This window comes from Chroicocephalus ridibundus, chromosome 18 (genome assembly GCF_963924245.1).
Source record: "Chroicocephalus ridibundus chromosome 18, bChrRid1.1, whole genome shotgun sequence".
NCBI classification, from domain to species: domain Eukaryota; kingdom Metazoa; phylum Chordata; class Aves; order Charadriiformes; family Laridae; genus Chroicocephalus; species Chroicocephalus ridibundus.
In genome coordinates this window covers 334,880-362,750 of record NC_086301.1, presented here as the reverse complement: position 1 = coordinate 362,750, position 27,871 = coordinate 334,880, and the positions used below count along the sequence as shown (strand labels likewise).

Below are 27,871 nucleotides of genomic sequence, written 5' to 3'. Positions count from 1 at the left end.
GGTGGTAATCGCAGAGGTTTTGATGCCGGTGTGGAGCGGCTTGGACCGAAAATAGGTTGTAAAATGTGATTTTTTTTTTTAATTTTTTTTTTTTTTAAATAGCTCCGGTGGGATTTTTATTTTTTTTTCATTTTTTAATCTGTAAAGAGGGGTGCCGGGGGTCCGGGGCTGGTCCCTCCGCCGTTGGGTTGGGAACCGGGGAGATGGAGGGTGTTCGGGGTGGGGGGCACACGGGACCCGGGGGGGGGCACAGGACCGAGGGAGTGACCGAGGAGGGGGGAGACGGGATCGGGACCGGGCCGGGGGGGTTCCCGAGGGGGCGACGAACATGGGAGCGGGGCAGGAGGTGGCGGACACGGGCCGCGGCGGGGGGGACCGAGGGATGGAGGGACGCGGGACCGGGGGATACCGGGGGGCATCGGAGGCGGGGGGAGACACGGGACTAGACCGGGGAACGGCGACCGGGACCAGGGCGGGGACACGGGACCCGGGGGAAGGAAGGTCGGGGGGGCCGGACGCGGGGCCGGGCCGGGGCCGTTGGCGCATGCGCGGGGGGCGGCGCGGCCCCGCTGCCGGCGGCGGGATGACGGCCGAGCTGCAGGCCCCGGGCGGCGGCGGCGGCGCGGTGAGACCCGGGGCGGGGGGACGGTGAGGGTGGGGGGCTGCTGCCGGTAAGGCCCACCCGCCTCGGGACCTCCCCCCTCCGGCGCTGGGCCGCAGGCCCGGGGCGAGGCGACCGCCTCGCCCCGGGCCTGCGGCCCAGCGCCGGAGGGGGGGGGGTCCCGGGGCCGTCAGCCGGTTTTGGGCCGTTTCACTAAAAACTATCGTGCGGCCTTTTCTCGGGGAGAGGGGTCCTCAGCGGGACAGGCTGAGGGAGCTGGGGGTGTCCGGCCTGGAGGAGGGAAGGCTCCGGGGAGACCTTCCAGCCCCTTCCAGTCCCTCAAGGGGCTCCAGGAAAGCTGGGGAGGGACTCTGGAGCAGGGAGGGGAGCCATGGGGCGAAGGGGAAGGGTTTTAACCTGAAAGAGGGGAGATTTAGGTGAGATCTGAGGAAGAAATTCTTGGCTGTGGGGGCGGTGAGCCCCTGGCCCAGGTTGCCCAGAGCAGCTGTGGCTGCCCCATCCCTGGAGGGGTTCAAGGCCAGGTTGGACGGGGCTTGGAGCAACCTGGTGTAGTTGGAGATGTCCCTTGGATGGTCTTTAAGGTCCCTTCCAACCCAAACCATTCTGTGATCCTCTGTGGGAAAGGGCTCGTCCATGATCATAGAATCATATAGAATCTTCATGGTTGGAAAGGACCTTTGAGATCATGGAGTCCAACCAGACAACCTACAATCTCTGCCACTAGAGCAGGCCCTGAAGCGCCACATCCAGACGTTTCTTAAATACCTCTAGGGATGGTGACTCTACCACGTCCCTGGGCAGGCTGTTCCAGTGCCTGACCACTCTCTCAGTAAAGTAATTCTTCCTAATACTTAATCTAAACCTCCCCTGCCGCAGCTTCAGACCATTTCCTCTGGTTCTGTCATTATTCCCCTGGGAGAAGAGGCCAACCCCCACCTCTCTGCACCCTCCTTTCAGGTAGCTGTAGAGGGCAATGAGGTCTCCCCTCAGCCTCCTCTTCTTCAAGCTAAACATGCCCAGCTCCCTCAGCCTCTCCTCACATGCCCTGGTCTCCAGACCCCTCACCAGCCTGGTCGCTCTCCTCTGGACACGCTCCAGCACCTCAATGTCCCTCTTGTACAGCGGGGCCCAGAGCTGAACACAGCACTCGAGGTGAGGCCTCACCAGTGCCCAGTACAGAGGCACCATCACTTCCCTGCTCCTGCTGGCCACGCTGTTCCTGATACAAGCCAGAATGCTGCTGGCCTTCTTGGCCCCCTGGGCACACTGCTGGCTCATGTGAAGCTGGCCGTCCACCGGCACCCCCAGGTCCTTTTCTGCCGGGCAGCTTTCCAGCCACTCTGCCCCAAGCCTGTAGCGTTGCTTGGGGTGGTTGTGACCGAAATGCAGGACCCGGCACTTGGCCTTGTTAAACTTCACACAGTTGGCCTTGGCCCATGGATCCAGCCTGTCCAGGTCCCTCTGCAGAGCCTTCCTACCCTCGAGCAGATCAACACTCCCACCTAGTTTGGTGTTGTCTGTGAACTTACTGAGGGTGCACTCAGTCCCCTCATCCAGATCATCGATAACTCAGTATGGTCTCTCACGAGGGCTTCCTCCCCTCGGAATTCATGTTCTCCTTTCCCTAGCCCAGCATCCATTAACAAGAAACATTGCTCTTAAACTTCAGGGCTCTGCGTAAGTTGTCTCTCAAGCACACGGACCCAAGCGCTGAAGGGACGCCTGGCTGGCGGCTCCTCCGCGGTGCTCGCGAGGTCGGTGTCCCTGCACGGGTGGCTGCAGCCTGGCGTATCCCCGGCTTACACAGGCGGCCGCGCTTCTCTGTAGCATCTCTGCGCTCTCAGGAGGCGAGAGAGACACTTCTGAGAGGCCGGCCTTAAGGGTATCGACCTTTTCGTTGTGCTTTTAGAGGCTGCATTTGTGTGGCAGCCGTTTCCCGCACGCGCAGGGACGGTGTCAGGACCATGCCTGATGCGCAGGAGCGTGTGTTGATGGAGGAAGAGTCCGCTGGCCGCCACTTCTTCCCCCGGTGGATATGGGTTTGTAAAAGCCTCGGTCAGGAATGCGGGTATTGTTCCTGCCGCCGCCTGTGGGTTTTTAGCCCTCTTCATGTCCATTTTCCCGCTGCGATGAAAAGCGCAGCTGAGGTGCAGAGACTGAAGGCTGTGGCTCTGCCTCCCGCTTATGCGCCACCACCTTCCTCCTCCTCCTCCTCCTCCTCACGCTGTTATTTCTGGAACCCCCTTGAACTCCTGCACCGCACTTGCACCCTTCCTCGCTTGCAGTTTCTCATCAAAACAAACTACTTCTGAGCGCGGTGAGTCACAGTAGAGCGAGGAAAATGGCAAAACCTTTCAGTTTCTTCACTGGCTGCCCAACTGTGTAATTTTTATCTCCAGCGCCCTCTTTCCGCTAAGCCTCTTGGTTTTGTACGTGTCTCCTGTTGCTGTAATTTAATACTAATAGCATTTGGGTTTGGGTTGTTATTTTTCCGGCAGGTAGGACTTTGCTTTGGTTTGTTTTTTCAAGTGAGCTATGTATTAATAGCGGCGGCACGCTGGTGTTAATTGCCAGCTCTGGAGCTTGTTTTAGAGCCCCGCGGCGCGTAACCTCAAAAAGCAATCAACCAGGCTAGTTATAGCAACAAACCCACGCGCGCTCCCCAAAAACTTCACCATTTTCTTGCAGGGAGTGTGGTTCCCAGTGGTTTTTGTGGGCTGCCCGCCGGCCGCAAGCCTCTCGAAACTTGTTGTATGGGATAAGCTCTCTGCTGCTAATTCAAACCTTTCTTCTCAAAGGCAGAATACAATTGTGCTGGAAATCATTTGAATATTCAGGGCTAACGTAGAGCGGTGGATCGGTAATTAGCTTTTATGGTTACGGCAGCCTTTGTGAGGCCTCCTTTTGGCGAAGCAGAAAAACCCCTGAAAATCGTGCCCTGTCATGCCTCAGATCTCGTTATTGTAAGGCGGTTTATTAGCATGGGTTTTCTTTTTTTTTCTCCAACGGAAAAATATACCCTGCGGCGTTAGGTGGAGTTAGCCGACGAGCATGCCGCTCGCGCAGGCAGCAAAATTAGCAACATGATATAAGTGGTTTGCCTTTGTGAAAGTATGTCTGTCCTGAGCCTCCTGCCCTCGGCTCCCGATGCTGCGGTTCCTGCCCGTGCCGTCGGCCGGGCCGGGGACTTTCCACGCCTCTCGGCTTCTCTTGGGGCTGAAGGAGCTGCAGGACGGGTTGGGGGGGATGCGCAGACATGCGATTTTTCTTGTAAAAGTGGAGCAAAAGTAGTACTGTAGGTGGGACTATGACAAATAACTTGTTGGGGGGATCCCCATTGAAAAATAATCTAGGATTTGTTTGTTTTTAACCACCGATACGGATGTGTGCCGTCTTTGCGGTGTCCGTGCGTGGAGCAGCAGCCGCCAGCGGTACGGCTGCACGGCTCAGAAGCGCGGTTGAGTTCCTACTCCCTGGGTGGAACTTGTGCTCCGATGGCACAAAGGCATCTTAAATTTTTTCCCAGTGGGGAGAGTAAGTAGAAACTTGAATTTATTCCTCTGCAGCCTTGCCGGTTAAGATCAGTTAAAGGTGTGATCCTAAGAAGCTGGCACTCGTTGGACTGTGCTGACTGCAGGATCCTTCGTAGCCTTTGTAAATCGGGCATAGACGGTGCAGTCCCGGCTGGTTTTGCTGTTGTAACGTCCTTCCCGTACTCGGTGCGATGCCGGCGCTACGGAGCCGTATCTGACACCCTCAGACCTCAGCCGAACCGGGCTGTTGGCGACAGGAGCTGAACTGCGGCCGCGAAAGGCGGGGGGTGGGACCCCCGGGGCCAGCTGCGGCAGGGGCGCTTGCAGAGAGCCGCCTCTCCTGACAGCCGGTCGTCCGGAGTTGTGCGCAGCCACCGCTCCTGTGGCAAGCCAAGGCTGAAAAGATTTGATAAGTCTGGTAAAGAAAATTTCCGTAATCTTTTTTTTAAGCGGCTGAACCAGTCAAAGAATAGGTTGTTGACTATGGCTTAGAGCCAATGTCTCGCCAAAGCTCGAGTTGCCGGTGTGGTGGGGGCAGGAGAAGCGATGGCAGCCTCCTGGGCCCTTATTCTGACACCTCATTGTCAGTGAGAAGTGACATGCACAAATGGCATGTGCAGCCGGACTTAAAATAGCCCCTGGCCGCTGCCCTGAGAACACGCGGCCTCCTTATATGTCCCGCTGCACATGCCGCCCTCCGGGGGACGGGGTGCCCCTTCCCTCCGCAGGTGCGGAGCATCCAACGGCCGGGATAGCCTTTCCCCTCGGGCCTGCTGCCGTCCTCCCCGGGATACAACCGACTGAACGTTGCTCTGTACGTTTTGGGGAAAAAAACCGCGAGTGCGATGCTCAAGCTGATATTGGTATTGCCATCAGGGAAGCGTGATTGGATTTTCCTGTTCATCTGTCCATAAAAAGGAGAGCAAGAAGCAAGGTTCTGGTGAGCCCTTGGCACAGCTTGCGGAAACTGCTTCATGTCCATCCTGGTCACCTTTTCACATGAGCTTTCTCTATTTCTTGCGTGTAGGATTGCCAGATGCTTTTAAACCAGCTGAAAGAGATCACGGGAATTCAAGACTCGGCTTTCCTCCATGCGGCTCTAAAGGTTTGTGCCTGTTGTCGTTGTTCTGTGGAAAGGAGACCTCTGAATTCCTCCCAAAAGCCAGGCGGGTTCAGGCTCTCTCAAAACATGACGCGTGGGTCGGATGTTCGCTGGCACGCCTGTGGGCTGGTAACGAGCTGGTCCTCGCTAAAACAGCGCGTGCGTGGCCTGTGGAAGCGATGCAGTGCGTGCGGCGTGGGGTAGCGTGGTTCCTGTAGGAGCTGAAGGGTAGACCCTCCGCTGGTTTTCCGCCCTTGCTTGTGTTTTCATTCAGGTGTACCCCTCAGGCAGGCAGGTAGCTGAGGCCAGCATTTATGGTGTCAGCAGGGAACGGGTGGTTTGGGGGTTCATATATTTTCATCCACATCTGAAACAAAACCCCATGCTAAGGTGAGAACAGTTCATTTTTCTAACAGTAGACCTTAAAGTCTGTGCTGCTGCGGCAGCGTGTGCTGAGCTAAAGCCCTGTAAACATTCCCTGGAAGCTTTGCTCCCACGGGGCTGTTATCCCTGCGTTATGGTAAACACAAATGGAGTGGGTCAGAGGAGGTTTTTCTCCCTGTACGCCGCTCGGGGAGTTCTGGACAGCTGCGATAACATCAGGAGCTGTGGGGCTGGTGCTTGTCTTGTCTGTCACCAGAACAGTCGTCTCTGCTCCAAAGTGAAGGGACGCAGGAATCTCAGGCACTTGGAGGAGCGACATTTACCTGGAAAGATTCCTGCTCACAGCGCGTGTTTCGGTATTTGTAAATTGCAGTGCTACACTGGCTGCGACCGCATCAGTCTGGAATCATCGGTCGCCGTCCGTCCCCTTGAGAGGTAGCAGCAGGACGTGGGCTGTGCTGGAAATACACAAAGAGGCTTGTTTAAGGAGATTCCTAAATGTTTCATCAAGAAGTAACGTCCAGAAAACATTAGATTACATTTAAAGGAGTTTAGCCCCTAGCGATGGTCTGAAGAAAGCCCTAGCTAAGTAAAAGACAAACGTCTTGAAATCCCCAGAGTTTGGTTCCTGTGAGCCTCTCCCGGTGGCAGAGTACCCTGTCGTGCTTCAGGCCTCCCGCGACTACTCGAATCTCTTGTGAGGGAAATGGAATTAGTTAATGGAGTCTAGATTGTCCTAGTAATAAAGCCAAAGTGCTTTCCGACAGAGAAATTCTAGCCTTTGTTATTTTCATTTTTTACCGCTGCCTCTCACCAGCAGATCGCGCTCTCCCGTGGCCGGGGGAAGCAGAGTTGGTGGCAGGGCGCCTGTCGCTGCCCCGGAGGCACTACACGTCATGCAAATGTCGGTGAAGTAACCCCGGCACCACGGATTTCTCCCCTTGTCGTTCCGCCAGGCTGCTAATGGGGACCTGATGGAAGCAGTCACCTTCCTGACGGAGGAGCACGCTCAGGAGCCGGCTCGGGATGCGGCCGCTGCGGAGCCGTCCGCTTGGGAAGGGAGTGCAGTGGGCAAACAGCTCCCACGCAGTGAGTCCTGCGCCTCTGCTCACCCGTATGGTTTCACGCGTTTCGGTCTGAGCCGAAGGGGAGATGTCGGAAGTGTCGGTCCTCCCTGCTTCCGCCAGGGAATCCCTCCGGCTCCTGTCCCAGCACTGGTCTGATTGGCCAGTACTCGCCACAGTTCAGGGAATGAACCCTTCCTGGGGAAGGAGGGCTGCGTCCGAAGGGAAAGTGGCCTCGTAGTGTTTTAGTAGTGTTTGTAGACAACACGTCAGCTACAAAGCTGTCGTCGGTTTAAACGGTCGGTCTCGGCCGGGACAGAGACCCCGAAAGCTCCTAAAGCAGGGCAGCCAGAACAGAGAACCGAATCCCTCTCAAGGCACGCGTTTCTTTCCACAGCATCCGCTGGCAGAGCAGGCACGTGCAGCGTTCACTGTCACAGTCTCGTGAAAACTTTGTGTTATTTGAGCTAGCAGTTTGACTACACGAAAAATGTTTTTATTCATGTTACAGGTTTTGGCCGTCATTTTGGTGCGTTTAGATGTAAAAAGTGTACTCGTGGTCTGAGGTAGCTGAGGGTAGTTCCTTTAAACCTTTTTGCTAATGACACATCTGTTAACTGGAGCTTTCCCAAGTGATGTTGTCACCGGACAGGTTGACGGTGCCAAAAATCTGTGCTGGGAGCTTTGAAGCAACACCCGGAACAGTGCGGCTGCCCTTTGTTCCCCTGCGCAAGGCTCCCACCTCTTCCAGAACCACTCGCTTTTCTTTCTTCTTCTTTCCTACGGAGCTAGTACGTGAAGTGGCCCGTAGCCGAGGGAAGGAAGGCGAGTCTGTGTGATTGTGCCGATTTTAGTGAAATCCTTTATTTCTCGAAACAGTGTCAGCTGTCAACGCTGATGTCAAGGCATAGCAAATATAAGCAGCAGCTGATGTTCCCCTTTCCTTATTTGAAGAGGTTTGAAGTGTTTCCTCGGGCTCTGAGTTTGGCTGTGGGGAGATCTGGCCGGTACACAGCTGCGTGGTCTGTCCTGTTCTCCTCACCCGGCCCACTCAATGGCTTTTGAGGTTCCCTGGCACGATCCAAGCTGAGAGGATTTGTATTTAGAACTTGAGCTACAAAATCAGGCTCTTACCGATCCAAAAATTGTGTTTGTGAAGTGTAACATTTTCTTAAAGTTCCTTTTAAAGAGAGCGTTTGTCTGCTCCTGGTGGAAGACTGATCAGAATGCTGCCTCCGCTTCTAGATCTTGCTGCTGCACTTACCCCCAGCGACAGAGACGACCTCCACACAGGAGACGCCTTCAGACCCCGGGAATCACCGAAAGCTCAGGCTGCGGAAAGGGATGCTGCAGAAAGGTCAGTGGCTCCGCAAATTGGTCTCCTGGTATTGTAGGTGGATTCTTAAGCTGATAACTGCAAAGCAGACGCAGACCACCTCCCCGATGTACGCCTGCTGCTTTTAGAAGGTGCTTGGCTCATCGCTGCCTTCTGGGTCGTTGACTTTAGCACTGCAGCATGATGGTTGACATAGCAAAAGCAGGTTTTGTTGTGGCTTATTCGATCCCACTGCTGTTGCTGACATGCCGCACGGAAGGATGCTGTACTGGCGTTACGGCGCCTGGGGAAGGAGCAGCGTGAAATCTCGGTGCCCGTTCACCTCGCACCGGTCTCCCCTTCACCGGGGGTTGGGTTTGCCTCCAGTAATGGCTAAAGGTGCCACTTCTGCATGCGGCTAGTTCAGGAAGGAAAACATCCATATCTTATTACCTCCTTCCACCATTCCAAATTGTCTTGCAGTCATGTTTTCCACCCACCTCGTTTGAGAGCTGAAACCCTTCAGGAGTCAGATAAGGCGTCTGTTGCCTGTTGCGCTGGGTATGGCCCGGCTCTGGCGTCCCACTTGCGAGGGGAGGGGAGTACGATCCCCGTAGCGCTGGAGAATCTTTGTGAGATGGTGTTTTACAGCACGGTGTGCGTCTTTTGTGACAGACCGCAGGAAGCGCATTCCGCTGAAAACAAAAACCGCTCCAAAAGGAAACGCTGTGAAGTCTGGGGAGAGAACCCCAAGCAGAGTGACTGGAGGAGAGTGGGCGACTGGCCTGTTGGAATGAAAAATATCGGGAATACGTGTTGGTTTAGCGCTGTCATACAGGTAAGCTGATGGAAAGGTTCTTCTGGGGTTGCTGCGCTCTTGGAGTCAAAATGTTTATCAGTTAGAGTTAAATACGCAGCGCCTCTGTGAAGTGGTCACCGTATGCAGATGAGCGAACATGACCGTGCTCAAACGAGACTTCTGGTTTTATTTGATGTGATTGTGATTTATTCTGGGCGTGCACAGAAAGAGCCAAAGAGCGGTTAAATAGACTGTGCGTAAAAATAGCTGCAGATACATATAATCTGTGCGTACGCATGCGGGGGGGATTTGGTGCAGCGATGTCCAAATGCTTACTGAATGACCGAAGCTTGACTGGCAAAGTGAACTGATAATTTAATTTTACTGCAGTTATTGTTGGCTCCATAATACCCGGTGTATCATGTTCCAGTTAATGGAATAGACTGGCATAGATGCTTGGATGAGTAAGCAACTAGGCAGCGTGTATTATTAGCGATAACCTGAACAAGAAGAGACAACAGTAAGTGGAGCTGAGCAGATTTGTCTCTCGTAACCATTTCACATCAGCAGACGGACGTTCATCACATGTCTCCAGCTGTGGGAGGAAGTGAGAAACCTTCCAATGGGCTCCTTTCTCCCTGTGACTTGTTCCTGGATGCCTTTTCTAAGCTCACCGAGGCACAGTGGAATGCTCTTGCCTAAAATGGATGTGTGTAGCCTGGAAATGGCTATTGGCAGTTAATAACAAAGCTGTGGAGTAGAAGAGTAACAACGGGGCATCAAATGGCAGCGAGTCTTATCCTTGCGGACACCGACTGATCTTTCCCTCTCCTTTCCTTTCAGTCGCTGTTTCAGTTGCCGGAATTTCGGAGGCTGGTCCTTGGGTACTCCCTGCCACAAAACGTGCTTGAAAGCTGTCGTAGTCGCACTGTGAGTTCCCACCGAGTGACACTGTCTAGTTTCCCTCTTTCGTGGCATACTCTTCCTCTAAGCTGATGTAATTTGGGGCCATCTGAGACTCCCGTGCCTGTGTTAACGGCTTTTCAATTGTCAGGCTCCAGGAAAGACAAATTTGGGAAATACTTTTCAAAGACAGAATCACTGTAGGAAAAAATCAGATGCTTCTCGTAAAGCTTTCCTCTAGAGCTTCTGACTGTGGGGGGGGGGGGAACTTGTCCCGTAAAACTTCTCTGGTAGCTCCAGAGTGTCTGTTTGTTCGCGTGCACCGTGGCAGAGCTGGGCTTGGAGCCAGCCTGAAGGTCGCTGTAGCCCCAGTACCTTCTGAGCACGGTCAGCAGAAGAGGCTTAGGAAATAGAGAAACAGGCACAGGTAGAGTAATCCATCACTTGTATCGTTCCAGCTTGTGGCCACCTCCATTTCAGAGACTTTGCTTTACTTGCTTTCGAGGGTGCTCTTGGTACTCTAAGAAACCTCAAGTGCAGGCAGAATAAATTTAAAAATTCACCGGCTTTTGCCTTCTGTTTTAGCAACTATTCCTTGCGGCACTCTTTTCTCTAAAGGTTTGGTTTCAGTTAAAGTTTTTCTCCCGTGCATCCGTGGGGAGACCGGCTTGCTTCCCAGAAATGCCGCTGCCTGTCTGTCTGCTTTTGTCCTGTCTAACGTCCCCTCTCCCCCTGGTTGTTTCTTCAGGGATGTGCACGGGGCGTCCTGCAGCACTTTGTTTTAAGACGCCGCTTCTTTGAGTTGCAGGAAGGGTTTGGCTTTTCTTCTTTTTGCAATGCAGGGAAAAAGAAACATTGCGTTCATGCAAGAACTTCAGTGTCTGTTTGCGTTAATGCTGGGCACACGTCGTAAGTTTGTAGACCCGTCTGCGGCGCTGGAGCTCCTGAGGGATGCGTTTAGATCCGCGGAGGAACAGCAGGTAAAACCCCGTGAAAAAGCCCTTTGCTTCCTTCAGAACAGCACTCGCAGCCACAGCAATCCTATTGCGCTTCATCCTGCTGTTGCTTTCAGAGGCATCTTCCCATCTTTGTCAACTGCCAAGCAGCTGTCCCTGGGTCGTTTAGGCAGAATGTACGCGCTCGCTAATTAACCAGCAGCGCAACAGTGCTCTACCCGGTGCCATCTGGGTGGTTGGGTAGCGATCACAGTAATTTCCTCTGATCTAGTTTTCAGATGAGCAGAGTGTTCATTATCGGTCTAAATCAGCACAGCGCTCGGGATTCTCGCTTCTTTGGGCTGGGTGGGTACGGCAGCACCCGTCGGGTCGGGTTCCAGCAGCTTCGGGAAACCGCAGACCGTGAAAACGCAGGCTGGGTGGCGCGAGGCTTGACGCTCGCCTTCTGTCTCTCTTCTAGCAAGATGTGAGTGAATTTACACACAAACTACTGGACTGGCTGGAGGATGCGTTCCAGCTCGCTGTGAACGTCAAGTGAGTTTTCTGGGGTCAAGAGAGTTTGACCTCCCACTGAGGAGAAACGGGTTTTAAATGTGAGGCCTTAATAAATGAGAGGCCTTTACGTGAAAATGTTGAGTAAATGAGAGACCCTTTTTTTCACTGAGGACAGTGCTCCTTAAGCTCAGTATATGCTCGTGAAGTGTTATGTCCACGTTTCCTGCACGTAAGCGCAGGACTTTATCCAGCGCCGATGCGGCCTGCAGAGTAAATAAGCTTTTTAGGGGAACTCAGCAGAGCTGGCGTACAGGAAAGATACAGAACCTGCATTTCAAAAGGCAGTGCCTTCATATTTATTTTCTTTTCCTTCCTTCCTATAAGTCTCATGATGTGCTTTTGAGTGCGAAAGCAGCTGAGAAGCTTCCTCTGTATTTTGTGCTTGGGTAGAAAACTTTCCTTTTGGCTGTAGGACGATTCCCAGGCAAAGGCTCAGATTCTGACCTGGGGCTTTTCTGCAGGCTACGGCTGCAAGTGAGCGTGTGCTTTTTCTTTCTGAAACAGAAGCCCCGGGGACAAATCTGAAAACCCGATGGTACAGCTTTTCTACGGGACTTTCCTGACGGAGGGTGTCCATGAGGGTGAGTGAAGGCTTTGGCAGGTTCACTTTTTGAGTGTGTTGATTTATAGCAGTGATGACACGGGACTTTGTTGCGCGTTCCTGATGAAATTGCCTAGTTTTTTAAACTCGCAAATAGTCTTCTTGATAGAATTGTCTGTAACGTTTAGAAAGTCTGTCTTCTGAAAGCATTAACTACTCGCAAGCGCTCCCGTGTTGGAAGCACTTGTTTATATCAGGAGCTTACCCTGGCAGACGGGTGTGCGGCGATACGCCGTTCGTTCTTGCCAGCCGCGCCTCTAAACGGGTGCTGACAACAGACTCTTGAGTTGAGCGGAGTTGTTTGTTCTCTTAAGTTAGTTCATGGGTCTTGTGTCGTTTCCATCATCCAGGCAATACTTTTTCCAAGATCGAAACCTTTGGTCAGTATCCCCTTCAGGTAAACGGTTACCGAAACTTGAATGAGTGCTTGGAAGGAGCCATGGTGGAGGGAGAGATGGATGAGGCGGCAGCATCGCAGTCGGTGAAGTACGGCCAGGAGGTTAGTTTTACCATTTTTTGTTGAGCTTTTAGCTGCCTGTTGCCGAAAAATGCAACCCATAGAGCACCGGGGTGTCTCAGTATATTCTGATGACTTTAAATGGCAGTTGTAAGCGTTCCCTAAGAATTGAATACAACATATTTTGTGTGTACCTGGAATCTCGCGTAAATGTATGATAGTGTCGCGTGGCGAGACACTAAGTCTTTGCTCATTTGTAAAGATGCATTGTCCTGTGTAACCAGTTCGAGGAGTTTGTTTTAAATTAAAAAGGTAAACATCTGCTTCTGATGCAAGTGTGATAAAGTCTCTCTCTTTCTGTTGAAGCCTACCTGTACCTGAGTAGGGGAGAACCACTGCCTCCATATTTTCGGAGGGTAAAAGTACAGTGCTTAACTCTATGGTATGCCATTTGGAATTTGTCTCTTTCTCCCTCTTACAGTGTGTGTTTTTCTTTCTTCTCATTTTCACTCTTCTGACTGTGCTGATTTTTTTTTCTTTTTTCTTTTTTTTTTAAATCTCGCGAATCACAAACCAATCATAAAATCTTAGTTGCAGCAAAGTAGAAAGCGAAGGTGTACCATGGCATTCAGCATCCTACACGTGTTCAGAGAAGTTAGCTTAGAGAAAGGCTGGGAGATGACACTGAGGAATTCGCAAAGGTGTCTGACGGAGAGGGGGCAGGGAGAGGTACTTCGGTTCTGTGAGAACGTCTGAAAAATGCCGTGCTGTGGTTTAAACGGGCACAGGAGTAAGCCCTGGCCGCCTCTGGACTCAGACGTGTGTTTCTGGCTCTCCCGGTTCCCCCTGAAGCTGTTCGGGTGCGTTTCCAGCCGCCGTAGGTGAAACTGGTGTAGGCTGGTGCCAGAGACAAGGGTCGCAGGGAGCTAGTCGGGCACGTTCTTTTCAATCCAAGCCCTCCAGTTCCTCCAAATCCTTCTCTGACAAGTAAGGGGAATTGGACTGATGGTGGAGAAGTTTCAATCGTTCCTTGTCTGTACGGAGAGAAGGAAAAGGCTCTGCCTGTATGTTTAAGAAATCTGACCGGAAAAACCCTGCATCTTAATTTCGCTTCCCAGGATGTCGTGGCTAGAGGACTGCATGATAGGGGACAGAGAGAATAAGGTGCGTTTTGTCTTTTGAGAACCTAGGGGGGTGTACTGAAGCGCAAAGCATCAGTGGGATTAACGAGAACTTGCATTTCTCCTAGATAACAGGTGTGTAAATCCCTCCTGCTCTGTGTTCCTTTTCGCTCGTTCTGAAGATGGGGCTGCTTCTCAAACAGCTCTGCTACCTGGCCATTTCCTTCCAAAGATTATTTTTTTTTAACAAATAATTTTAAAAAATTTCACCTGTATTGGCAACGTTTTAGGTCCGTTGCAGTTTGGAGTGGGGTGGGGTTTATCGTGGCAGGACACCCGAGATGGCTCCTGCAAAGGAAAACGAGCTTGGCAGGGTCCCGCGGGGCCCGCGGGGAGCGTCGGCTGGGCATGCCCTGCTGAGGGGGGTGCAGGAGACCCCGGCGGCGGGTGCTGGACGTGTTTGTGAGCCCAGGGAGAGAGAGGGGGACTGTCGATTCAGCCGAGGACTTTTCGTTCGGCTCTTTGAAACAGTGTAGGGAACGGACAGAAGGTGGGTTTCTTCTCCGAGCCTCCTAAATTGAAAGGTTTGTAGATAGACTGGGAGGGGCTGAGGAATCAGGCACCGCGCAAGGGCTTCTGTTTTGTTCTTCATCATTGCATGTGGTCTGCTTCGGAAGGGCGCTCTCTCGCAGGCGCTTAGCTGGCTTCCAGGCTTTGTGTGCTGTCTGCTGAGTTCGTAAAACTCACGGCCGGACCCCTTAGTAATCCACCAAGCTGGAGGCACCAGGCAATGAAAAGTCACTTTCTGAAAGCCGTGCTGGGGCTTTTTCAGGGTAAAAATGTAAAACAGAAGCGGAAATTTTAATCTGCTAAAATTTGGCTTTCTGACTAGTCACTCTGTAAAGAAAATATATGCTAAATCGGTATTTAAAGACAGACGTTTAGGATCAGTCTAAAATCATTTCGGATCGGTCTAAAATGTGCCGTTTAGCAGCCGTCTTAAAACAAGTCCCTTTGGGGGCATTTCTGCTTTTGTTGCAGCGCTGGTTCACAAAGCTCCCGCCGGTGCTGACCTTTGAACTCTCCCGATTTGAGTTCAATCAGTCACTAGGGCAGCCGGAGAAAATCCACACCAGGCTGGAATTCCCCCAGACCATGTACATGGACAGGTGAGTTGTTCTGCTCTACGGTACGCCTAAAGCTACTGCGTTATTGTAATTAAGGAGATGAAAAAGGTCGTGTGGCTGAGCAAGGAGGGATTTTAAAAATCCTTCTGAAAGATTGCGGGCGCGACCAGTAAACAAATCTCACGTGGCGGGCCCTGTATTTCTGTTTAGGTACCTCTACTGCAGTAAAGAGCTTGTTCAGAGGAAGAGAGAAGAAATGAAGAGACTGAAGGAGAAAATGGTGGTTCTGCAGCAGAAACTGGAAAGGTACGTGGCCAGCTAGCTTTACTCTTGTGCCCCGCGGGAGCGTGCAAACGCTTCCTTTCAAAGGAGCTTTCCGATGGAAGAGGAACTTGTAGAGGAAGGAGAGACAGAGCCGGGTTTGTGTGGAGCGAGGAAGCGTGCTTTCAAAACCAAATTGCGTGGGGTTGATGCTTTCTGAATATTACTGATGCCATTACGAGAATAATCTCCTTAAATAGTACGATGGTCACTGTCAGCTCTGCCGGCCAGTTTGGGTGAGGAAGCCCGCTAATACAGTGGAAAAAGCTCTGCTATTTTTTATATTAGTTGTCCCCTCCAGCCTAGCGTTTGGCATTGTTTATTGGGGAAGGACGGAGACCGACAGCAAAGATCTGGCGTGTGGACAGGCAGAAGATGTTGTTTTCCATTGTTTTCCCCTGCCTGGGATGGAGTTAAGCGTCTCCGGAGCAGCCGGGTGGTTGTTGCGACCGAAGCGGTGCTGAGAGCGCAGCGGTGTTCCACTGCTGCCGAGCCCTGCCCACAGCCTCACGGCTTTCGGGGCCTGCTGGGAGGGCGTCCCTTCGCGTCGCCTGGGTGTTCCCTTCCTTCCCTCACTGCTTAACCTGTCTCCATCCCCACCTGGGGGTTTTCTTCCCGGTTGCTCTTCTCTTGTCCCTCAGGTCGAACCAAACGGTTCATTCCTGCCCCACCCCGCCTGTTTCCGTAGGTACCTGCAGTACGGCTCAGGCCCAGCCCGCTTCCCCCTGCCCGACATGCTGCAGTACGTTCTCGAATTCATCGCCACAAAGCCAGCCGCAGCCCTTCCCTCTGCGCCGGGCTCTCTGACAGCGCTCCCGCGGCCCCGCGCCGAGCCTTGTCTTCTGCACGCGCTTTCCCAGCCGAACGGGTTAGTAAACAGAAATGCAAATAATTCGTAGGAGAACGCTTTGCCTTTCGGCGAAGCGCTCCTGGTCTACGTCCTGGAAGTGGGTTATCTATCTGGGCGCTTGTCAGCACGGTGCTGTGCTGTACGAGTGCCTGTGCAAGTGGTCGCCGCGTCCCTCGTCCTTTGCTTCTGTTCGTGCAAACGGAACACTGCATCTGCTCTGTGCTTTTTCCTTTTCCAAAAGCATCACCATATTCCGTGTCCCAGCAGCAGTTCTGAGTTAAATTACGTGCTCTTTTGGGTTAGGCTACTCATTTTTTGGCTTCATCAACCGGTAGCTTACTGCAACTTTGGATTATTACGAACCTGGCCAGCATGGTTGGTTTACGCTCGAGACTAAGCTGAGTAATACGTGAGCTGCTTAGTAGTAAGGGAAGGAATTTTTTGAATTGCTCGTTGTGGATCTGTGCTCACAGGGTTCTGTAAGAATTCAGCTCTTATTTGCCCGATATTTTAATTTGGTCTGTTAAGGTAGAAGCACATTTCAGTGAACTTGTTCTCTTTAGATTTTGTACCATCCTGGGAGGGAAATCCCGCTCTGGCTCTGCAGCAAGTGTTGTTTGGTTTATTTCGTATTCTTTTCCAAAAAGAGAAAAAACAAGAGAAAGATTGAAAAACCTGTCCGCTCCTCTTGGATTCTGCTTTGCAGCATGCTGGAAGGGAAGGATACTGGGACTGAAGACACAGCTTTCTTTTCGGCAAATCCCTCGCCACAGCAAAGATCGAGTGTGCTGCTCCAGCCTCCTGAAACGTCTGAACGTCCAGCTCCTCACGTGGTTTCCGAGGAAGAGCTGCGCCTTGTCCGGACGTGTCTGCAGCGGTGGAGAAACGAGATCGAACAAGACGTGCAAGGTGAGCCCCAAATGTCTTTGTTGTGGTTTTCCTCTTGAATGCCAGCCTGATTTCCCTGATGTGTCCCGGACACATCCCGGTCTACGACCAGTCTGGTGTGGGCTTCAGCCCTGTGTTAAGTGTATTTGGTAGTTGCTGCACGGCTGTCGCTTCGCTTCGCTGTTTGAAGTGAAAGGGGCCGGCATCGCCTGATGAGTCGTCGTTATTTCTTACGTATTTCTCTCACGCGTGATGTTCTCCGCAGATCTGAAGGAGTCTATTGCCAGAATCAAGCAGTCCATTGAACAAATGTACTGCGACCCTCTCCTCCAGCAGGTAAGAAATGCAGCTTCGTTGGGTAAATATTAAACTACGTTGGTGATATTGTTCTGTCTTAGTAGCTGTTTTAAGTTGTCCACTTTACTGTGTTAAAAAAAAGCCTGGTGTTACGATGAAGCAGAGAAAGGATTCTTTATGAAAATCGTGATGCTTTTTCCCTTAAAACTCAGTTCTCACTTTGTGGGAAATTCTCCATGTGAATCAAGAGACTTGTGCCAGGCTACAGCTATGAGCGTATTTGTACAGAGGTCAGGGAAATTAATTTACTCAAAGCGCGTCTGAAACCTGTGTCGGTGTGTACTTGCAGGTTCCCTATCGCTTGCACGCAGTCTTGGTACACGAAGGGCAAGCAAACGCCGGTCACTACTGGGCCTACATATACGACCAGCCTCGGAAAAGCTGGCTCAAATACAATGACATCTCGGTGACAGAGTCGTCCTGGGAAGAGTTGGAGAGAGATTCGTTCGGAGGCTTGAAGAACGCCAGCGCCTACTGCCTGATGTACATAAGTGATAAGGTGTCCCGCTTCCTTGCAGGTACTGGAGCCAAAACTGCCGGTTAATTAGCCATTTGTGTATTATCCAGCCTGCGTGACCGTTACGTTCCTCAGCTTCTCTTTGGCGCAGCTGTCTCTTGACGGTGCAAAAAACTTCCCCCCAGGTAGAAGTGAAATAATCAGTTCGTTTCTAAACCCCCAGTAGGGTTGAAAACTGAAGGAAGAACTGTACTGGTGAGAATAGGTACAGAACCGTGTGTATTATTCATGGGTATAAACATTCAGGCTCCACATTTGCCACTTCCAACACGCATCTATTGCTGGTGGGTGTCACTTTGGCTCTGCGTATGGTTTACATGACGCTGGTTCTTCTATGAGGGCATGTGGAGCACCTCCTGCTTTATTTCTCCCATTTTTGTCAGGCTTTCCGACTCGGCGGCTCGCTTTTTAGTGGTACCGTTACACTGAACCTAAACGGAGCTCTTGCTTTATGCAGCCTTTCCTAGCGCATGAGCTATTGGTAACGGTGGCTTAGACTTGCAAGTACGTTTGCAGTGCCAAAGTATAAATAGTTATGTGGAGAAATTATCGTGCACGTGGCACTATACATGGCAAACAGCTGTAGAAGAACCTAATAATTTCACGCGTGGTTCATTTTGATGTCATAAATAGCAAGAAACAATGGAGAACTGTCATTCTGTTCAGTGCTAAATATGGCTGATGAGGATCTGGAGGTTGTTCTTTGTCTGTCTTTCTATGACAGTTCCGTTTCTGAAATGAACCCGTGATTTTTTTTTTCCCCCCATTTAATGCAGTTTTTGTTGGTTTTTAAAGACGCTTTGCTTTTACAACGGGTGCATAGGAAATATCTGGTGTAGACAATTGCCGTTTGCTTTTCATACGTTTTGGTCCGACTTGTCTAAAGCTGATACTCCTTGGGGTTAGTGCTGTTTCACAGCTGAATGCCGAAGCAGCTCTAAAAAGTGCTGAGAAATACCGGCGTGACACTCACGCCGTGGAATCCCTGCAGCTCCCTACCTGTATGTGCTGCGTACTGTTGTAGACAGGATGGCTCTGGCTGAAATGTGAATTTTCCAGCTATTGGCAGCGTAAATCCTGTTCTCTGTACAATGGCAGCCCTGGAATAAGGATGCGTCCCTCACCTGCTGCATCAGCCGGTGCTTATTCTGCCATTTCTCTGTGATAGATGCCGTCCGGTGGTAGAACAAAACTGGTGTTTGTTTCGGATAACCCTGTAGATTTGGTTTTGGTTTTGCGCTTTTGCTTATGAATCATCTTAAATTACAAAGCCAGGAGAAAGTTGTGTTTTTTCCCCATTTATCCCTCAGGCAATTTGCTTGGGGCTTTCCATGGAATCACGGGACGGTTTGGAAGGGACTTTAAAGCCACCCAGTGGCACCCCCTGCCCTGGGCAGGGACACCTCCCGCCAGCCCGGGGTGCTCCAAGCCCCGTCCAACCTGGCCTTGAACCCCTGCAGGGATGGGGCAGCCCGGTCCGGTCCGTAATGCTGCCTGTTTGTGTAGTCTCTGGCAGTGGTGTGCTGCTCCGATGTGTTCCGTTACACGCCGGCCCTGCGTCTCTTCCAGACAAGGAGGAGGGCTCGGAGCTGGGCCAGTTCCAGAAGGAGGTGGAAGCCTTGCCCCCGGAGCTGAGACACTACATCCAGGAGGACAACTGGCGCCTGGAGCAGGAGGCCGAGGAGTGGGAGGAGGAGCAGTCTTGCAAGATTCCTCAGATGGAGCCTTCACCCGCTTCCGAGTTGCAGGACCTCTCATCTGAATCGGGACCAGGTAGTACCGTGTCTGCACTCGCAAACTGCGTTGAAACCAGTGACGATCAGCTGGTCAGAAGCACCGCTGTGCTGGAACCTTGGTACACTGCTGGGTATCCGGGAGAAACTGCGGATGGGTGCGGCAGCGAAGGCAGCTGGTGGAGGCTCTGTCCTGGCAGTAGGAAAGCCTGTTCTGTTATTTTTGCACGCGCGTCCTTCCAGGCTTGTCAACCGAAATGCTGGTTTCCACTCGTTTAATCATAATGGGCTAATCTCATTTCACTTACAGACTTTTTTTCTTTTTTCATAAACGCTGGGTAGAAAACGTTCAAGTGCTGCTCTCTGGAGCGGGAAAGCGTTCCTTGGCAATCCCGGATGGTGTGTGCCATCCCCGCTGAAAAGGGGCCACGCGCAAGCTCACGGTGAAATGCCCTCACCTCCGGGGTGGATGCAGCAGCGGCTGAATCCTGCAGAGACAGGCTACAGAACAGCTTAGAACGAGAGAGGAGAAGGAATCTTGCGCTCTGCTCACTGACAGCACACCTCTGTCCCGACAGATCAGAATTCCGTCTGCGAGCAGAGCATGCGCTCTCTGTCCTCGGAGCACGCCATGATCGCCAAGGAGCAGACAGCCAAGGCCATCGCGAACACCGCCGACGCCTACGAGAAGAACGGCGTCGAGGCAGCTCTCTGCGAGGTAGGAGCCGAGCCCGGGAAGCGAACCCCTTCGTGGCTTTGCATTATTCCTCTTGACAGACCTTTGCTTTTTCCATTCCTGTGCAGTTCTGTCGCTCTGCCACGTTTAGCTCGGTCCCCTTCTGCTTTCCTGTGTTTTGCTTTGGTTTTTCTTACTCTGTTTCTTCTTCTTCTTCTTGGCCGCAGCCCAAGGAGGCAGAGCCAGCGAAGGCCCAGCCGGGAGCCGCAGCCCTTACGGTTCAGGCAGAGCAGCCCCGGGACGCTCGGGGGACAGAGCCGGCTGCCCCGGCTCGCTCACAGGTCTCGGAGGTGGAAATCCCCAGTGTGGGGAAGATCCCCGTTAGGTCCGATGCAGACGGATATAACGAGGAGGTACAGATCCCGGTGCAGGGGTTAATTACTGCCAGTCACTAAACTAGAGCTTTGCAGTTAGCTGGCTTTGAGCTTTCCGCAGATTGGGTGCGGTAGTCTGGCAGGGAGACAACGCTGTTTGCAAAGTGCATTTTCCCACCGTGGAAATGAAGAAGCCCAGACCCGGTAATCGTTCAGTAATTTCCTTTCCAAATGCCGTCAGAAAAGCAGCCCTGTAAAAGCTCTTGATCGTTAGATCTGCACGTTGGTCCTTAAGTCTTCTTTCTGGCACGACTGTATCCAAATTGATCCTGGTGGTATTAATGTATTGACAAGGCTCTGTGCTGTCTCCAGGTGGAGTTGGGTCCCCTCTCTGGCAGACGTTAACCGCTGATAGCGTAACTTACGGCACCCAAGCTGTGGTTTCTGAATGGGGCTGTTTAACCGCACTCACACCTCCTCGGGCAGCGTTGCGGAAGTTCAGGCTTTTTCACAAGCGCAGTGGGATTTCACACACGTACCGAGACCGTTCCTCCTCGAGCGTGCGTAATACGTGCTCTTACCTATCTTGAACGGGGCGCAGAGGGGATGTGGCCAGCGTGCTTTGCGTTCTCACGTGCTGCATTTACAAATTCAGTGTTTGGAGCGATCGGACCTTTAGGCGCTTAGAAACCCCTGCATGTAAAGTGCACGCGACAGACGGAGTGAATCACGGCTCTGGCTTATTCCACCTTGCGTTCATACCGTTTCCTTTACACCTGATCTTTCGAAAAGGTATTCCCTTCTTCACCATGCCTTCTCTTCTTTCCCTGTCTGTTACCCTTTTCCTTGTTCGTGTCTGTGTGTGTTTTCCTGCTCTCGTGGTAGGTGATGCTGAGCCCGGCCATGCAAGGCGTCATCCTGGCGATTGCAAAAGCCCGCCAGACCTTTGATCGCAACGGGTCTGAAGCAGGGCTTGTTAAGGTATCTGATTTGTTTGCTAAATCCAATAGTATGGACAGCTGTTTTCACAGAATGGAGAATCCATGCTGTATCGACAGGTCAGGAATGTGAAGGGAACGATTTGGGCAGTTTTTCTTCGAATTAATGGCCTTTCTGTGGCTGCTCTCCTATTGCGACAACAAATCCTTCAGTTCTAAATAATTTTTAGAGCTTGTAAGAAAGAGCTCCCTCCTCCCAGCAGAAACAGCAACCTTTTTCTCCTTTTTTACTTTTCACTGTTTTTTCTGCCTGTTCTGTTAGTATTGGCAGTTCTCTCAGTCTGGGGAATAAGACGTAGGCTTTCATGGAATCACAGAATCATTCAGGTTGGAAAAGACCCTTGGGATCATCCAGCCCGACCATCAACCCCACTCTGCAAAGTTCTCCCCTACACCATATCCCCCAACACCACGTCTAAAGGCATCCTTTGCGTGCCTTCCGGAATGTGTTCTCTGGGGCCTCAGGGCGAGCCTCAGAAAATAAACCAGCGCTCCTGAAACGTTTGGTTTGGTCCCGAACACTCACCCTCCCTGTGACCTCTCTGGTAAAGTGTGTCCTCAAGACGTGTGCCTGGAAGAGGGGGACCGGAAAGAACGAGCGCTGCTGAATGTTGGAGCTGGCGGTAGATTTTACAGGCAGGTAGATTGACTGAAAAAGGTAGATTTAACTGAAAATGCCACACGGGGGAAATCCCCCGTGCTGTGCATCTACAGGACTGTAGATTGTGAGACACTCTTGCACCTTACTGCGGATACAAGCGTGTCGCAGTCCATTTTTACAGCCTCGGCACCTGCCCGAGGATCACCAGAGCTGTGGAAGGCAGCGACACGCCCCGCTCTCTGCCAGCCGTTGAGGCACGAGCCTTGTGAGAAGCGCCCGCTTCGTGGCTGTGCTTTGCCGTGCTGCGGGTGCCTTTTGGTTACGGTTCCAGGTGCTCGTGGGCGTCCCTTCACCGTGGAGCGTAACCACGCAGCGGGGGCGGGCATGGCCCGGGGGAATCCCGCCGTCACAGGACAGCTTTAGGCTTCGTCTCAGCCGCTGTGGCGTTCCCAGGGGCAGGAGCGTCAGCCCGTGTGTCCCGTTGCAGGCGTTCCACGAGGAGTACTCCCGGCTCTACCTGCTCGCCAAGGAGACCCCGACTCCTCAGAACGACGCCCGGCTGCAGCATGTCCTCATTTACCTCCTGCAGAACAACGCTCCCCAGCAGGTGGTGGAACGGACCCTTCTCGAGCAGTTTGCGGACAAGAACCTCAGCTACGATGAAAGGTTTGTGCTGCCTGGTCCGAGATGGGGCTTTTCTCATCTGGAGACAGCCAGGGCCATTGCTCTGATCTTCTCCGTCTCTGCTCACTGGGGGCAGGTCAATTAGCATTATGAAGGTGGCGCGAGCAAAGCTGAGAGAAATCGGTCCTGACGATGTGGACATGGAGGAGTACAAGGTAAGGGACCAGCGTGCGGCGCGGGGGACCGACATGATTCATGTGTCGCTTACGAGAGATGCGTAAACCCTTCAAAGGGTAAAACCCGACACGCTTTGGGGTCACGAAGGAATGTGAAACACACGTGCGCGTGTCACGGGTGAGGCTGACGCTCCGCTCTCTCGCTGCTCCCCAACAGCGCTGGCACGAAGACTACAGCCTTTTCCGCAAGGTGTCGGTTTATCTGCTGACGGGGCTGGAGCTCTACCAGAACAGAAAGTGAGTGGCTTCTCATTCCGTGTTTGGACAAGATAAGCTGTAGCTGAAAAGTAAAGGCTCCTTTGACAGAACTTCTTCTTCCTGACCTGTGATGGCCAGTTTGCATTCGGGCCTGTATCTGAGGCCAGTGGGCTTTCTTTTTCACTTGCCAGTAGCCCCTTCTGGAACCCACAGTCAGCCTTGGTTACCAGTTTAAATGTTATACCGAGGTACCGGCTGTAGCTCTCCGGTGGTTCCTTAGACTTTCCCCTAATTTTTCCCTCTGTGAAGTCGAGCTTTGTGTTCTCGTTCCCAGAGACGGGTTTGCAGGAACGCTTGCCATCGCTGTTTTCCTTTCCTCTGGACTCCTGTATTAAAATTAAACTCTCTTGGATCGGCCATCGTACCTCGCATAAGCACACGCTGTGGAGTGCTCTAGACTCTTCAGAGTTTTAAAAGGGCCTTTTTTTCTCCCCACAGTTGTAGAACCTGTGTTTTACATAAATAGGGAAGTGTGGGGAAGGACGGTGCCATTTTATGAAGGGTTTGTAATTTGAAAAGCGGTTTTTTCCAATCTGGAAAATAACCTGGCTTCCAGAAATAATTCGTGGACGGAACCCGGCTTGAGCTCTGAGGTGGTTGGTGGTGATGAGCCACCTAATGCAGGTGGGCAAATTGACAAGCGGCTGGGCCAGAGCTCTCGGGGCTTCCCTGAGTTGGCCTAATCCCTGTCAGCTGCTCTGTTTTCTCACCGGGGGGTTTATAAGCTAGAAACGTGTCAAGGAGCTGACGCCGTTCCCTTCTGCGCGCCTCCTCTCTGAGTGCAGAGCTCCCGGCGCAGTGCAGAAGGGCCCGGCGCTGGCACTCGCGCTGTACACAAACGTGGCTCTACAGGGCCCCTCCCGGGATGCTCATTTGGGGCTCTGGGCAAAAAGGGGCATGAAGTACCTGACGTGGGGTGTCTGTTCCTTTCTGCTTTGGCAAGGGAGGAGTTTTTGCTGTCGGGCCTGCCGCTGGTTGCCGTTCGGGCCGAGCGGCAGACGTCCCCCGCAGTCGGAAATGGGCTGAGAGCTGCCCCTCTTCCCCAGGTACCAGGAGGCGCTCACCTACCTGGTCTACGCCTACCAGAGCAACACCAAGCTGCTGCTGAAGGGAGCCAGCCGGGGGGTGAGCGAGTCGCTGATCGCCTTGTACCGAAGGAAGTGTCTCCTGGTTGGTACCGCGGAGCTCCAGCTCGCCCTGAGAGCGGAGGGGAGGGAGCAGCCGGGGTGACGCCGCCTCCGCGCTGTAATTCCCGTACCGGCGGCTCGGTGTGCGGCACCCGGGGAATGGGCCGTACCGTGCCCCTTCGAGGAGCACCCTTCCTTAACCTGCTGCATTTCCGGGGAAGGTTCGGGTGCCGCTGAACACGCTCTTGGGTTTTAACTCGGCACTTGTGTTCTTTTCTGTCCGTTTGCTTCCTTCCCCCTCCCGATGTTTATTTCTAGTATTAATGGCTTCCTCTCTCTGAGCGACAGAGGACGTCCTTTTCCACAGGGGGCAAAACAACTGCATAAAAATGAGATTTGTGCTTAGCTCCCGCGCCGTGGTTGCCAAGGCCACTCTAACTGTCTCTCTTGTGCCTCTCACCCGAGTACCAGCAGCGCGGTGGAAATCTAGGCAATAATCATTCGATGAAAGAATGCGCAGTACGGCTCGCGGGGGGCCTGGGTAAAGGCAGATCTGGATCTCGGCATCTTAAAACCAGAATTACAGATAAGCTATGTGTACTCTGGCCATATCTATATAGTAAATTACACGTATTTATCCGCTTGTTTTCTGCGGTGTGGTTCAAGATGGCTCTCCCACCAGAACCTGTGCCTGGTTCTGTTAGTCCTCGCGTCTCCGCGTGGCCGTGGGTGAGGGCCCCGAGCCGTGTCCCTTTCCCGATGGCACTGCCTGGGTTACCTGGCCTCCGCGCTGCTCTCACGCCTCTGTCCCTGCCTCTCCCTCCTCCCCAGAAGCTGAACGAGGTGGCGGCGGCGCTCTTCGTAAGCTGCGAAGAAGCTCGTGTGGCAGAGGGCATCGGCATCCTGAACGAGCTGATCATCCCCTGCATGCACCTCATGAACAACTTCGAGATCTCCAAAGAGGACCTGGACGCCATCGAGGTCATGAGGAACCGCTGGTGCTCCTACCTGGGACGAGAAGACATGGACGGTAGGGAACGGCCGCACCTTTGTCGTGTGGTCGCGGGCAGGGCGGCGTCCGCATCGCGGCTAAGAAAGGAATTAAAGGACCCCTTAGATGACTTCCTTAAGTTCCTGGCGTTTGCACGGTAGCACTTGGGTATTTCTGAGAGCGAGAGGAGAAATGTATTTGAATTTGAATCCGTTGACTTACGTTCTAGAAGAATTCAATCATCTTCTGCACTAAAGCTGTCGAGGAAGGATTCCTCTTCCCTGAAATGTGCAACGCTGATTTCCAAAGGACGGCTCAGTGTTACCTGGAGGTGTTTGGTTTGGGTTTGTCTCCTGAGCGGAGGGTTGCCCACAGACGGCAGGTGAGTGCCGGCGGGCTCCGCTGCCGGCTCCGCTGCCAGGTCCGCTCTTCAGGAGCGGGAACAGGTTTATCCCTAGCCAGAACAGTGTCCGGAGTTGCAGGAGGCCGGATGGGGGAGCGGATTCGGGGGCTCTTTGCGTTTCGAAGAGAGGTTTGTCGTTTTGTGGCTCAGCGTCGGTTCAGGGTGGCTGATCTGGTTCTGTAGTTCCTTCTGCAGCCTGGAGTCGGGCTCCCACGACTCCTCCGGGTCGTTTTTATTAAGAGAAATCAGTTTTGACCCCCTCGGTCCGTGTGTGACGGGCTGGGGAGTCGTTACAGGGGTTTTGTCATTAGCTGAGGGTAAACTTGCCGTAGGAAAATAAGGCAAAACCACAGCGGTTTATTCTCAAAATACTGTTGTAAAGAATAACAGTTGGAGAAATTTGTGCTAGTAGGCAAGTTGCCCGTTCTCGGGCTTGCCACGACGGCATTTGCTGACACGGCAGGTTGTAAAGGAGCAGGAGGCGGCTGCGTGTCCCTCCCGGACCCTGGGAGCTGGCTCGGTGTCACCCCTTTGCGCCCGCTTTTCCACGTCCGAGGGCGCCTGCCTGGAACGCGCGGTCGGGCGGCGTTAGTGTGGCCGGCTCCCGGGGATGGTCCTTTGCCAGGGCCGGCCGGTGCCTGCCGAGGTCTCAGGTCTTCAGGCGGTAACAGCAGGTGACAAAGGCGCGCTCTGTCTCGTTCGAAAGCAAAGTCAATATTTGAGCGTCACCTTGAGACACGTAGCTCCTTCTGACCCGCCAGCCGGCACAGCGGCTTGCACTCGAGGTGGCGATGCCCGGTGGGACGTGGCAGCGTCCCCGGGGCGGGCGGGTGGCAGCGGAGCCGCTCTGGGTGCGTGGGCAGGGCTCGGGACCGAGCAGGACCCGGCCGGCGGCGGCTGTGGCGCGTCCTCTGTGTCAGCAGGCGCTGCTCGTCCCCGCCTGCAGGAGACGGATGGTTTTCCTGGACTGGTCCGTCCCAACGGACACCGTTGGATGACGATTGTGTAAAAGGCGTCACGGCTCCTTTGCCCACGGCCCTGGAGCCTGCTGCCATCTGCTCTCGTGCCGCTGCGGTGCCACTGACCCTGTCCCCCTCTCCCCCTTGACAGCCAAACTGCAGGTGAAGCTGGGCGAGTTGCTGCCCCGGCTCCTCGACTGCTCCGCTGAGGTCGTTGTCCTGAAAGAGCCCCCGAAGATCCGGCCCAACTCCCCCTACGACCTCTGCAGCCGCTTTGCAGCCGTCATGGAGTCCATCCACGGCGCCTCGGCCGTCACGGTGAAATAGCGTGGGGACGCCCGGCCGCGCCGTGGTGCACGCTGCAGCCCGCCAGCGGCCGTCCTCCCGGCGGGCAGCGTTGGACAGGGAGAGGGGGGATTCGGATTCAGAGCTGTGTTCCTTGTAAATATGAACGAATGAAAAGCGGTATTGCACTTTTGAGAGAAGAGGCGGAGCGCTGAGGGGAAGGGCCTGACCCGCTGCTCTGGCACGAGGCGCCAGGACCCGGCACCACCGTCCGCCACGGGGTCCCCCGGCCACCTCGGCGCGTTGGGGTGTTTCGGCAGCTTTCTAGAGACAGATCCCCAGGCCCGCACCGGCAGCAGAGCGAGAGCCGGCTCCTCTGGCAGAGGCGCTGAGACCCTCCTGCAGGATTAGCTGCCGGAGGGGGTGCGCCCGGTCCTGCCCCGCTGCGGCCGGAGGGCTCGCTGGTGCCGCTGGGAGCAGCGGGGAGCGGGGCTCACGCTCGGAAGGGCGCGGGCAGTCGCGCGTGCAGCGGCGTGTTTGGTCAAGGCAGGCGGGCATTTGCCTTCTGTATTTTAACGGTCAAAAGACAACACGCAGGAGTCTTCCTCTGAGGAAGGCAGAAGCCGGTCCTGGCGGCGAGGAGAGGGGACAGGGTGGCAGAATTGCCCGGCGCAGGGACGTCGCCCCGAAGGACGTTCCCCGCTGGGGTTCGGCGCAAACTTCCTCCTCTCCTCTGGGTTTTCGGTGCCGGATCGGCGTCGCTGGCACCTGCGCGGGCCGGAATCGGCTCCTTTTTGGTTGGTGGTGGTTTGGTTTGGTTTTCTTTTTTACCTGGCTTTCTGTAAAACCCGCGCCCCGCTGGATCTCCTTGAGCGGGCAGCCTGTACTTGCGCTTGAGCTGCGGCAGTTGTTTTAAACCAAACGTTGGGAGGACGTGGAGGGGGGATCCTGTGTGTTAGGACTATGCAGACTTTTCTAAAAGTGCAATAAAAGCATTTGTTCTATGTTAGAATGAAAAAGCTCCCTCTGTGTTTTTATTTCCCTCCCGGTGCTAAGCCTTAAGGTTCCTCCTGGCTTCACTACGAAGAAAAGGCAGGAGAAAAGAAAAATAACGGTGTTGGCGATACTTCTGCA

General features: G+C 53.4%; 1 protein-coding gene across 10 annotated transcripts; it reads left to right on the top strand.

The window, feature by feature from the left end:
- The first annotated feature begins 561 nt into the window (after window positions 1-561).
- On the top strand, window positions 562-27,719 carry USP28 (ubiquitin specific peptidase 28). Of its 10 annotated transcripts, XM_063355551.1 has the most exons (27): window positions 2,313-2,376; window positions 2,532-5,095; window positions 5,183-5,260; window positions 6,598-6,730; window positions 7,951-8,062; window positions 8,696-8,858; window positions 9,663-9,749; window positions 10,565-10,702; window positions 11,139-11,212; window positions 11,738-11,814; window positions 12,185-12,333; window positions 14,454-14,581; window positions 14,750-14,845; window positions 15,549-15,728; window positions 16,417-16,619; window positions 16,864-16,934; window positions 17,245-17,473; window positions 19,042-19,245; window positions 19,784-19,923; window positions 20,109-20,294; window positions 21,141-21,236; window positions 22,342-22,520; window positions 22,615-22,693; window positions 22,872-22,951; window positions 24,019-24,142; window positions 24,931-25,129; window positions 26,604-27,718. In XM_063355551.1, the coding sequence occupies exons 3-27, from the start codon at window positions 5,192-5,194 to the stop codon at window positions 26,777-26,779; spliced, it is 3,372 nt and encodes a 1,123-aa protein (XP_063211621.1). In that variant the 5' UTR covers window positions 2,313-2,376; window positions 2,532-5,095; window positions 5,183-5,191; the 3' UTR covers window positions 26,780-27,718. The 10 variants fall into 10 exon arrangements, with proteins under 10 accessions (XP_063211619.1, XP_063211623.1, XP_063211626.1 ...); XM_063355549.1 differs by lacking the exons at window positions 2,313-2,376; window positions 2,532-5,095 and adding an exon at window positions 562-625; XM_063355550.1 differs by having other exon boundaries at window positions 1,922-5,095.
- Window positions 27,720-27,871: the final 152 nt, after the last annotated feature.